Source organism: Quercus lobata, chromosome 4, assembly GCF_001633185.2.
Source record: "Quercus lobata isolate SW786 chromosome 4, ValleyOak3.0 Primary Assembly, whole genome shotgun sequence".
Taxonomy (NCBI): Eukaryota; Viridiplantae; Streptophyta; class Magnoliopsida; order Fagales; family Fagaceae; genus Quercus; species Quercus lobata.
Genome location: NC_044907.1, coordinates 70785734 through 70798940, shown reverse-complemented (window position 1 = coordinate 70798940; position 13207 = coordinate 70785734). Strand labels below are relative to the sequence as shown.

The 13207-nt window shown below is 35.0% G+C and overlaps 1 protein-coding gene across 1 annotated transcript; it reads left to right on the top strand.

The window, feature by feature from the left end:
* The first annotated feature begins 292 nt into the window (after positions 1–292).
* LOC115983413 (potassium transporter 5-like) lies at positions 293–6727 on the top strand. The gene is made up of 8 exons (XM_031106081.1): positions 293–463; positions 646–871; positions 1512–1760; positions 2969–3019; positions 4574–4834; positions 4992–5159; positions 5290–5544; positions 5805–6727. Exons 1-8 carry the CDS (start codon positions 293–295, stop codon positions 6725–6727), a joined length of 2304 nt encoding a protein of 767 aa, XP_030961941.1.
* The last annotated feature ends 6480 nt before the right edge of the window (positions 6728–13207 follow it).

The window sequence follows — 13207 nt, the reverse complement described above, 5'->3', positions numbered from 1 at the left end:
AACAAAAAGCACATTTTCACATTAAAACAAAAAATAATGTACAAAATAGTAATAATAATAAAGGGATACCTGCCCTTAACGGTTCGAACCTATCTTGGCATCCGTACAAGTAGTTCAGATACTTAAAACAAAAAACAAAAAAAAAAAACAAAAAACAAAAACAAAAACAAAAACTTGTGAGTTCGTCACTTGCAAAGTTTCCTTATAAATGTGCCACCATTTTTGACTTCCATACAGACCATACTTCTTTCTCTCTCTCTCGTATCCGTAATTTCTGCAGTTATTAAAAAACATGGCTGACGATGCAGTATTAGACGCCATTACAAACGAAACCAAGGAGGAAGTTTCTCAAGATCAAGAGCTCAAGGAGAGGAAATTTTCATGGCAAAAGTTACGCAGATATGACTCTTTGGACATCGAGTCCCGCAGCTTTCATGGTCCTCATCATGACCATCACTCCAAGGTATTGACACCGCCACCACTTCCCAAAAATCTCCATATCCCACATCACACACATCAATTAGCAATTTTTCTTGCATGCCACAGGTATAGGAAGAAACACTTATTTTGTATTGTTTGACATATAAAATTTACATCTTTTGGGTTAACATTTTTTTTTTTTTTTTTTTTTGGGGTTTTGTTTAGGCTATGGATTGGTCAACGATCGTGCATCTAGCATTTCAAAGTATTGGAGTGGTGTACGGGGATGTTGGTACATCACCGCTATACGTGTATACCAGCACCTTCCCCAATGGTATCTCGCACAACGACGATATCCTAGGAGTACTTTCTTTGATCTTCTATACCATCACCTTAATTACTCTCATCAAGTACGTGTTGATTGTTTTAAGGGCTAACGATAATGGCGAAGGTATGATCCTACTATGAAAAATGTTCTCTTCATGTTACAATATAAATTTTTGGGTGGTCTGATTAAAGATCACCCCCGAAAGAAATAAATTATTGTACCAAAATTTTGTTTTCTCGGAATATATTTATACTATTACCACAAAGTTTCACCCGAAAAAAAAAAAAAAAAAACTATTACCACAAAATTTCTTGTTTCAAAACTCTTTCACAAAATGTTTAGGCTCGAGCTTTAAGAATTTCACAAAAAATAAAACTCTATTTTTAAATAATTTTTTATAAAATTTCAAGTTGATTTTTATTCAATCTGATGCCAAATTAATCAAAAAAATTTAACACGCATGATTTATATAGTTTAACTAGTTGTTGACATTCTTAAAAAACAAAAAAAAAACAAAAAAAACAAAAAAAATAGTTGTTGGGAGTAAATATGATGGTGAGACTCTAACTACTTAACTCAAAAGCTTAGTAAACATAATGGTGAGACTTAAGTTTAGTCTCAACAATATTATATTAATCACCGGCTCTTTTTATTATTATTTAAGGTAAAATTTTATTTAAATGTGTATATTTAACTGTAATAATTTTCATAGAAATAATAACCATTATTTTATTACTAATTATATAATGAAAATCAATTTCAGGTGGGACGTTTGCGTTATACTCTCTCTTATGCCGCTATGCCAAGGTTGGTTTTATTCCGAATCAACAAGCTGAGGACCATGAAGTGTCAAATTATGAGCTTGAAGTGCCAAATGGTCGTGTACGGATGGCATCGTGGCTCAAGTCTACGCTAGAGAACAGCAAATTTGCAAAGCAAATCTTATTGTTTGCCACAATGCTTGGAACTTCCATGTTGATTGGGGACGGTGTTCTTACTCCTTGTATCTCAGGTTTACACCTATACTTTCTAATTTTTTTCATTTCTACATTAGTACTTATGATTATACCATGCATACGGTGTTTTCATTTCTACAATTAGTTTCTATTTACCATTCCTTTTACATATTATATTCGTAGATGGTTAGTAATAAAATAATTATGTATATATCTGTGATATGAGATAAATATTCTTGGTATCCTATCTACCATTACTAATTTATGTTGACTAGAACATTAAAAGTAATTTTTCCATGTATTGCAAAGGTGTTTTTTTTTTTTTTTTTTCTTAAATTTTTGTCAATAGACTCAGAAATCGGTATTTTTTCCTTGTGATAAAGTTATCAGATATGTTATATGCATGCAACAATGTCACATTTTTTTTTTAAAGTAAAAATATTCTTCTTTTATTTTTATATTGTTAAATAAATTAATGCAAAGCTAAAAGCATAATTTTAGAATATGTTCAAAAGATCAAAGTAGGAATATATAGATTCTCAAAAAAAAAAAAAAGTAGGAATATACATATATATATATATATATATATAAATTTATATATAAACCAAAGAAGAAAATACCGTGGTTCATCCATAATTATATATGCCTCCGTTCTTCATGCATATAGAAAAGGGTCCACCTTGTTTTTAAGTTCTTGTAATTTGAGCTGATTGTGATCAAATAATGCATTATTATACAGTTAACCATTATTTGTGATCAAATAATACATTATTAGTCCACGCGCAGGCACGGATTTCTTAGTGTAGTTATCGATTAGAGAGGGTCCCCCCAAAAAAAAATACCAAATATATTGATTGGATGAGTTAAAAGAGAGGAAAAGGAACTTTTCCATTATCTTATACAGTCCCTCCAAAAATGGGGCAAAACCGGATTTCTCTAGAATTGACATCTTTATGCCTATTTTCTAAGAATAAAAATAAGAAGTAATGTCTATTATTTCAAGTAAAAAGAAGAAGAAGAAGAATTAATGATATAATGGTAAATTTATATATAAGAAAGACACCTCAATTCTTTTCATTTCATTCAATTACTTTTTAAGTTATCATTTTTATTCGATATATTAATTCATTAAATTAATAACTCTCAAACACAGTATTATAGCCTTTTGCAACATGTACTTCACTTTTTGTTGTTTTACTCTCTATTTATTTGGCTTTTAAATGCAAATTACAAATCTTCTCTTTTGCAATGTTTGTGATGGCAGTTTTGTCGGCTGTGGGAGGAATCCGGATAGAATCAACTAAAGTAACACAAGGTAACCATTTGGTTATGTGGCACATCATAATTTCTTTATATTAGCCAATATATGTATATATAATTATATATATAAATATTAATTATAAAATATAAAGTAGGTATTCCCAACAATTTTTCCAGATTCCATGTAGGCACACCATATAATTTTGGCAAAAGCAAGGCAATGCACAATAATGTGAAGTGCCTTTTTTCCTCCTTTTTTTTTTTTTTTTTTTTTTTTTTTTTTTGCTTTTGGTAAATCAGTACAAAGTACCCTTATCTATACTATACTTTTCTACTTAATAAATTATATTATATTAATATAAAGAGATTATGCTTTAGTGGTTTTAATTGTTGATTTTCCCAAAAAAAAAAAAAAAAACCTCGCAAATCAAAATGCCTTATGTATACCGTCCACACCTTATTATATTATATTATATAATTATAAAGAGTGTATAATTTGATGACTTCAATTTTTTATTTTTCTAAAAAGACCTCAAGTTAAAAATAAAAATGATAGAAAGAAGAATAAAAATATAAATGAGGATAAAACTGTCAAAGAAGAAATACCAAAAATAAATAAAAAACCTTAAATGTAGGAAAGTGAGAAATGAAAAAATAAGTTGGTAGAGTGAGGTTCTATCTTAAAATCAAACTATCCTTTTTTTTTTTGGAGAGAAAAATCAAAACTATCCAAAACCACAAATGTAGTGGTGAAGAAGTCATAGTTATAATAAAATTAAAATTATATTAAGAAAACTTTAAATTTAAACGATTCATATGGTGAATAGGGAGTTAAGAACAGTTATAATAATTTGACGAAATAGACTTAATTTTATTATTAAAAAAAGTCTTTAAGTCCATGGAGCACATGAGATAAGACTAATAATGATCATATCATTATTATTATCTCAAAAGCAAAAGACATGTTGTATATATGAGGCTAAATTTTTTAAAGTAGAAAAACGAAAAATAGAAATCTTAAATGTAAAATGAGAGAGAGAGAGAGAGAGAGAGAGAGAGGTTGTTATTTCAGACTATCCATAGCCAAAAATGTAGTGGTAAAGAAGTTTGTTATAACTTATAATAAGAAAAATAAATCTTTATTAAAAAAATTTTAATTTAAACCATTCATAATCACTTATACTTTTCTGATTAGAGCAATCAGTTCCGAGTAAATGGAGGGCAAGAGATGAGACTGATACTACTAATTTCTAAATTGCCAATCTCATGCAATTTTAAATTTGTCAATATCATTAAATTTGACAAGAAACTAATTTCTAATTTGTCAAATCAATATCACTAAGAATTTTATAACTTAATTGATATTTTTTAGTGTTTTTAACGTAGACATTTAGAGTTAAAATCCCTGCTCCCCAAATTATCGAAGAAAAAAAAAATCAATTAATCATCATATGGAAATTGAAGAGTCTAAATTATCTAATTTTATGTCGAATACCAATATGTATTAAGTTTAACAATCAATAATGTTCAACTCTGCAATAGCAATATCTTGATTGATATGTACGTGACAAGACATTTTATTAATAACTACTTATTTTGTCTTACACAGATATGGTTGTTTGGATATCAGTGGTTATATTGATTGTGCTATTCGCGGTTCAAAGACTTGGAACTGATAAAGTAGGCTATACCTTTGCTCCGATAATTTGCATTTGGTTTACATTTATTGGCGGCATTGGCGTCTACAATTTCATCAAATATGACCCTGCTGTAGCTAAGGCAATAAATCCATACTATATTATAGATTATTTTCGGAGGAATAAAAAAGATGCTTGGGTTTCCCTTGGTGGTGTTGTCCTTGCCATAACAGGTTGCAATTTCTTTCCTTTGTAAATTGTAATATATATTTTATATATATATATATATACACACACACACATACATACATACATACATATATATATATATATATATATATACCTTCAATAAGCTAAAGTTGGTTAATGTAGTGTTGTAAAATTATGCAGGAACTGAGGCTTTATTTGCTGATCTTGGTCACTTCTCAGTTCGATCCATTCAAATAAGCATGTGCTGTGTGACCTATCCAGCTCTTATATTGGCATACACTGGACAAGCATCCTTCCTTCGCAAGCACAATGATCTTGTTGCTACTGCCTTTTACAAATCCATACCAGGTAATTGCTAGGAACATATCCATGGCCATATTGACATTCTTTCTACTCTTTCTCTCTCTATATACATTCATTGGCATTTGACATATATAGTTAACTAGTTCTGAGTGTGGTATTTTTATATGATGCGCAGGACCTCTATATTGGCCAACTTTTGTGGTGGCTGTGTTAGCATCAATTATAGCAAGCCAAGCCATAATATCAGGGACTTTCTCTATAATACAACAATCCCTCTCTCTAGGGTGTTTCCCTCGAGTGAAAGTAATCCACACATCAACGAAGTATGAAGGACAAGTTTATGTACCTGAAGCTAATTACCTTCTTATGGTGGCTTGTGTAGCAGTCACTTTGGGTTTTAGGACAACAACTAACATTGGCAATGCCTATGGTAATCCACTACCTACATATATAATTTTTCCTTGTCTTTATTTATTTATCTTATTTTATTTTATTTTTTTGGTTGAAAAGCTTATTTGACATTTATTAAAGAGTTAGCAAAAAATACAGTTATACTTAGAAAAAGTATAGACTTTGAAAATTTGTACATAAACAAATAAGAATAATAGTCCAAATACAGCAATATAAGATTCAAATAGAGTCTCATATATATGAGTTGCAACTAAAGAGTAGTTAATTTACTTTGTGCAGGGATAGCAGTGGTTTTTGTAATGACCCTCACATCATGCTTCATAGCTCTAGTGATGATCATGATATGGAAAACCCACATACTTCTCATAATTTCATACATTCTTATCATTGGCAGTGTAGAGCTTGTATATTTAAGTTCAGTCCTCTACAAATTTGACCAAGGAGGATATCTTCCCCTAGCATTCGCAACAGTCCTAATGACTGTAATGTATACTTGGAACAGTGTTTTCAGGAGAAAGTATGATTATGAGCTTAAGCATAAGATTTCCCCAGAGACGTTAAAGGAAGTAGTTGCTAACACAAGCCTTTGTCGAATACCTGGACTTGCCCTGTTCTACTCAGAGCTTGTTCAAGGCATCCCACCAATTTTCAAGCACTATGTGGCGAATGTGCCCGCATTGCACACTGTCCTTGTTTTCATCTCCATCAAGTCACTTCCCATAAGCAAGGTTCCAGTGAAAGAGCGTTTCCTATTTCGCCAAGTAGAGCCTAAAGAGCTTAATGTGTTTCGCTGCGTTGTTAGATATGGATACACAGATGTGCAAAATGAGCAAGAGCCCTTTGAAAAGGTTTTGATAGAAAACTTGAAGTTCTTTATTGCAGAGAATTTATGGTTGTCCAAAAATGTGCAGAATAATAATGTTGAGAACGATGGAGATACACTGGATGAGAGGCATGTTGAAGAGGATCAATCAGAGGAATTTGAAAGACAGATTGAGACTGTGGACAAGGCATGGCATGCTGGTATTGTTCACTTCATTGGTGAGACTGATGTGGTTGCTGCAAAAGGAGCCAGTGTTGCAAAGAGAATTTTGATAGATTATGCTTATACTTTCATGAAAAGAAATTTAAGAGAAAGTGAAAAAGTGCTTGATATTCCTCACAAGCGTATGCTGAAAGTGGGTATGACTTATGAACTTTAATGGATTAGGATGTGAAAAATAATAATAGCAGTGTGAAAGAAACTTTCTTTTCTTTTCTTTTCTAAATGTGAGAAGCATACAGTTATATATATCTAGTGTGCAAGCAAAAAATAAAAAGATTCACTACAAGCTATAGATCATGGCAAGTGTAATCAAATGGTTCTCCTGTAAATTAAGTGTGCGTATGGCTTTATTTGCTGATTCTTGTAAAAATTTTCTAGAAATAAATTTTGATGATTGTGTCCTTGTGTGGAACTTCTTTGTTTCTTTGTTACACACCAATATTTTTTTTTTTTTTTTTTTGAAATATACTTGCTTGGCCAATATTTCCAATTAAAAGTAAAACTTAACATTTATATGGTACGTAAAAAATCGGAGGATTAGTCATGTATTCAGCTTTTCGCAAAGATTTTCATGTCAGATTAGGAAAATTATAGTCAACTTATTTAAAATTTATGTTTTTTTTTTTTCCTTATTTATCTATTCTTTCATTTCTCATACTTTCATTATGAGTATTGAGTTTATTAAGGGTACAAGTTAAAAATTAATAAATACTCAATTATAAATTATAATGCACATTTTTTAAAGAAGAAAAATTAATTGATGTACTAAGGCATTGATTTATGAACTAATTTGAATCATCTTGATGTTTTGTTTTTATAAGCAGTTTGTGGTTTTTAATTATTATTTTTTTTTTTAATTTATCTTAAGACCGGCTTCCTCTTGGCATGAGCCTATGACTATAGTTTTTAAATCTAATTAGGTTTAGATTTATGTATATTTTAAAATCTCACATATTTAATTTTAAATGAAACAAGTTTGACTAAAAAAAATCATTATAGTGTAAAAGATTTTGCTAAAAAAATTATCAATTCATCATCTTTAAATGGATCTTAATCTCGTCAAATTTGAACAACTTTTGAACTATACTCAAATTATGACAAAATTCTATTGATTGAGGTCAACAATAAAATATAAATGGTGTCTTTATTGAACCACCCCCCCCCCCCCCCCCCCCCCCCCCCCAAAAAAAAAAAAAAACAAAGCTATAGTAATGTGGTCAAATAATAGGAACACATAGAGATTTTCTTTCTATTATATAGATTCGACGGGGCAAGAAAAATTGTGATAAACTTATAGAGAATGGTTGAAATGAATGATAATGTGGATGCTCCGTACGAATTACGTAGACGATGATAGAATATAATATAGTGAAGCCCGTGTTTTAATTGCTTCTTGGCAAACGTGATTCCACCTAATAATACGTGTTCCCATTAACTATTGTGAGCTGTCGGACTCTTTGACCGGTTTAAGATATTTACAGTCAAGGATGGTCATAGGTTTTTTCTGCAAAAAGGAAAGGAAATAATAGGGTTCATTTTAAATTAACATTAACTAATCTAAGTGTGTGCTTGATGACTTTGGACTTTGTACAACGACTTAAATATGCAATGATGTAAAATTATTAAAGTATTTTTCTTTGTATTTCACACTAAGGACATATTTGATATGTTGTAAAAGTTCATCATGTAATGAATGACATAGTTATTCGATTATATGGTATAAATTGAAAAATAAATAAAATCATAAAAATCACACGATGAAAGAAATATATGGCATATGCGTAGAATATTCAAACATATATATTTGTGTATCTTTATGCAACAATTTTATTTTTTTATTTTTTATTTTTACCAAACGTCACATTTCTAAAGTGGTAACTCTATAATTTGCTGACTAAAGGAGATGTGAGTGTTCATGATATCATTATATGCTAAAGGTAATATATATATATATATATATATATATATATATATGGTGTTGATTAGTTAAGCAAATTCAAATCATCTATTCTATATTTAGTTGATTAGTTGGACTGGACTTTTATATAGTTTAAAAATACTCCTAGACCTTACATTTAATAGTGACAAAATTTAGAGACAATCCAGTAAAATATATCTCTAACTTCACTTAAAATGCCTACAAAATAGGACACTCTCCTACTAATCCATGTTTTCAAAACAAACTTGTAAGGACACAATTCTCTAGCGGCCCAATAAGGATGTTGGGCTCGCGTACGAAAGATCCCTCACAATATGATTTGTAGAGAGTGGGCTTGAAAAGCTAGCCGTTGGTCAAGTGGCGTTGTCCGGTCATGGCTTTAGAGGAATCTACGTGGAAAAAGGGAATTGGGTATGAACATTTAAGCCCTAAGGCGTCGTACCCCGTGGGATGGAGCTCCTCGGAGTTGATCCGAGGACCTGTTTGAGGTCTTCTCTCGGTTGCCCAACGACGGACTTTCTTCCATGAAGTCCGGTGTTCCTGAGATGTTTCCCATGTAGTCTCTCTTTTTCCGGAGGTCGAAAAAAGGGCCCCCCTTCAGATCTACTTACTTCCTTATTTTATACTAGCTTGCATTCATTGCCCTTCGTCCACGTGTAGGGTCAATCTTTACGAACATTGACATTTGTCCCATCAGTCCAATCCCGGAATTGTTGGGGATGGTTTGATAAAGCTGCAGAGTACGGCTCTGTCAGGCGTCGGGCCTTATCTAGAAGGGTAGTATGGATAACTTCCCCAAGATATTCTGGATTTCCTTACTAATTCGTCCCTATACCAGTTTTGCCCCTTTATTCTGGTGGGATTATGGATCTGCCGAGGACTAAACTGTCCTCGGCTGCTTCCCAAAAATTGTTTTGTGCTCTGCGTTGTAGAGCTTGGGCCACAGCTCTCCTCGGATTGGGCCTTCGGACGCTCTAAGGATAAATGGGCCTGGTCCACGAATTGTTGGGCCCCACAATAGCCCCTCAAAACCCTTCTGTCCGACTTCCGGGTTGGGAAGGAGGGTTTTGGCAAACCCGGGCCCTCAATATGGCCCATTTAATTTGACCCCGCATTTATGTGAGCGGCTTTCCGCCTGTCCACGAAGTTAGCCGTTTTTCAAGGGAGTCCGTTTAATCTGCTCGTGATCTGCTCCTGCCGATTGACTATCCCAGACACGCCTTTAGTAAATCCCCTTTACGAGGCTCATTTATGTCCGGCGGCTCATCTGATAAGGTGGGGAAGCAGAATGGACGCCTCTTTTTCTTCAGATTCTTTTGGAAACTTTGAATGCGTTTAATTCCCTCTGTTTGGTTCTTCCTATAAGAAGGCAAGCAGGAGGCAATCACTTTCGTACAGACTCCTCCCCTTCCTTCTGAGATCTGAAACCCGTAGCCTCTTTTAGCGTCTGCTTAGCCTGTTTGTTATACATCATATCCGTACACGTCCTCCATAACGAATGATGAAGGAGACACACTCCTCCTCAAAACACCATATCCTGACAAAACTTGAAATGGCTCGGTCAGGGCAAGGGTGGCGCAGACTTAAGATCTGTTCCGCCTCTCTTTTAGCCAAAATCCGAAGCAGGGGCTCGTCATGTCGAATTCTCGGCGTGACTGAGTCGAGAACAACCAAGACCAGCACCACCCGGCTCCTCACGAGCGTACCTAATATGGCACCAGCGTGTTAGGAGTCAGGGCTGAGGCAGGGGTTAAGTGCTTCTGCTTCTCCCTCTTTTGCTCCCTGGTGCCCTCCCCCGCCCTCTTCTTATAGTCTTCCCAGCACCAGTTCCGTTCTGGTGCTTTCTCTTTTCCCTCTTTTGCTCCTTTTCTTTCTTTTTATCTCTTCTCTCTTCTTCTCCTCCTTCCTTACTCATGTCCTCCATCTTCTTCATCCATCTCCTCCATCTTCTTCATTGATTTCTTCCTTACTATTTCCTTCTTCTTCGTTTTTTTTTTTTAAAGTGAGTTCTTCTCTTAGTATGAGCAGCTATGAGGTAGAGATCGGAGGGACCTTGAAGACAAGTTTAAAAAGGCGCTTGACCGTTTGCTTATCTGTACTGTGGATGTTAGTACTGCTTCGGCAGCCCCTCTTTTGTATAGGCTGGTTGAAGCCTCTCTTTGTATATTGTAATAATTTTTCATATTAATAAAACTTGTTTCTATTTCACTTTGCATGTTCTGTCTCTTTGTTTTTTATAAATTTGTAAGCGCCGCTCGGCACAATCATATAGCATCTAAATCAATGACGACTGAGACCAAAATACTTAATAATAAAAAGATGTTGTCATAACTTTAATGGAAGTGCCTGGCATGATAAGGCAGACCAATAAAAAGTAATACTTACCCCCCTGGTTTGGGTCCGAGGACCATGCAAGGTCTTGGTTCTGTCCAAAATTTTAACAATAATAATGTTTTGTACTTGGTTTCCCCATAGGCTTGAGTCCGATGACCATACAAGGCCTTGGTTCTGTCCAAAACTTTAATAATAGTAATTTTTTGTACTTGGTTTCCCCATAGGCTTGAGTCCGAGGACCATACAAGGCCTTGGTTCTGTCCAGAACTTTAATAATAATAATTTTTTGTACTTGGTTTCCCCATAGGCTTGAGTCCGAGGACCATACAAGGCCTTGGTTCTGTCCAAAACTTTAATAATAATAATTTTTTGTACTTGGTTTCCCCATAGGCTTGAGTCCGAGAACCATACAAGGCCTTGGTTTCTGTCCAAAACTTTAATAATAATAATGTTTTGTACTTGGTTTTAGGCTTGAGTCCGAGGACCATACAAGGCCTTGGGCTTGAGTCCTTGAGAGACCATACAAGGCCTTGGTTCTGTCCAAAAACTTAATAATAATAATGTTTTGTACTTGGTTTCCCCATAGGCTTGAGTCCGAGGACCATACAAGGCCTTGGTTCTGTCCAAAACTTTAATAATAATAATGTTTTGTACTTGGTTTCCCCATAGGCTTGAGTCCGAGGACCATACAAGGCCTTGGTTCTGTCCAAAACTTTAATAATAATAATTTTTTGTACTTGGTTTCCCCATAGGCTTGAGTCCGAGGACCATACAAGGCCTTGGTTCTGTCCAAAACTTTATTCCCTCCCTTTTTCTTTTTGCACCTGTCTTTCCTCAGGTGTCTCATAAGTTGCCGAGCAGGAAGTTGTCCTCGGTAATGGTTATTCCTTGGTGTGGGCCATAGTCCGTGGGCTTCCATGCAGAACGGGCCTGGGCCGCGAATTTATTAGGCCCATAGGTTTAGAGGCATTTCCGTAGCCTTTGGTCACGCGGTACTTTTTGGCGTCCCAGTATTCGAGGTGCGCCTTTACGAGGCTCCTTTAATCTCAGGGTTGCAGACGGCATTGGAAATCGAGCCGGAGACATTTTGTCTGTAGCGTTCCTTGGGACGCTGAGTGAATTAAATGCCATCACCTCTTCTTTTAAATAAATAGGAGAGGAGGTTGCTTTACTTTCACACGAATTCTTCAGTCTCCTCTCTTAGTACATCATGTTTGAGGCGAGGATTGGGGCAAAGGAGCTCTCTCCGCCACAAAAGCGTTGTGTCTTCCTGAGACTCCAGATAGTGAGGTACAGGCCAAGGAGGCGTAGACTCAAGAGAATATCTCAATTCGAGAGAGGGGAAAGGATGTTTCTCCTTCTTTTAGTCAAAATCCGAAGCAGGTTCTGGTCATGCCAGATTTTTGGCATGCCTGAAGAAGGAATTTCCGCCATCAGCGCCGTCTGCCTTGTAGCAGGCAAACTTCTGCGGGGGCTTCCCAACTGCCGGCTCCCTGCATCTTTGCTGTAGATGGTGTTAGCCTGAGGTCAGGTTCTTTGGCTGCCTGAGTTATAGGCATGTAGAAGCGTCAAGGAATAGTTTTCTTAGACGACATCTTGGAACAGTAGCCAACCTCTCCTCTGAGATATCTCCTCGGCATCATCTTTACTCTTTTGTGCCTTTCTTTTGCTTACGCAGTTAACTCTAATGTAAGCTGGTTTCAACTTTTATTGTACACTGTACTGTTCTTTTGTCTTAATAAAAGATGTGTTTATTTCTTTATGCATACGTTATTTTTTTTTTTTTTGCAACAACCACTTTGGGTCTGAATATTAAGTCTAAACATGCCTTTAACAATATTCTGGACGGAAGAACACTTTAATACAAACCCTTATTAGTTTAAACTCGCAAATATTATCAAGTGTAACAATGGTAATCCTCAATAGATTGAATTTATGGAACTAACCGAGATAGCTGCTGAGCGCTGCGTGATGCACGCTAGACGAATATCCGAGAGAGCAGCCGAGCAGCGATGGACTTGGATCGTGCCCTTGGATCGTGCCCTTGGGACAACATACTGTGCCGTATCGTATTAGCCCCTTTGGCACTGGGGATCTGCGAGTAGACCGGGGAACCCGTGCAATTAAAGACTGACCCAACTGTTAACGAGAAGTCCTTTTCGGATGGATTTTAATGCTCTAGTAACAGTTTTTATTTTGTGTACTTGGTTTCCCCATAGGCTTGAGTCCGAGGACCATGCAAGGCCTTGGTTCTGTCCAAAACTTGTAAGATTTCTTTTATGTACTTGGTTTCCCCATAGGCTTGAGTCCGTGGACCATGCAAGGCCTTAGTTCTGTCCAAAACTTATAAGATTTCTTTTATGT

Excerpts from the sequence above, each read along its gene's own strand:
- LOC115983413 (XM_031106081.1), top strand. The coding sequence starts at position 293 with ATGGCTGACGATGCAGTATTAGACGCCATTACAAACGAAACCAAGGAG. Across the intron at positions 4,835-4,991 it reads TGTTGTCCTTGCCATAACAG|GAACTGAGGCTTTATTTGCT; the intron begins GTTGCAATTTCT and ends AAAATTATGCAG. Across the intron at positions 5,545-5,804 it reads TAACATTGGCAATGCCTATG|GGATAGCAGTGGTTTTTGTA; the intron begins GTAATCCACTAC and ends TACTTTGTGCAG.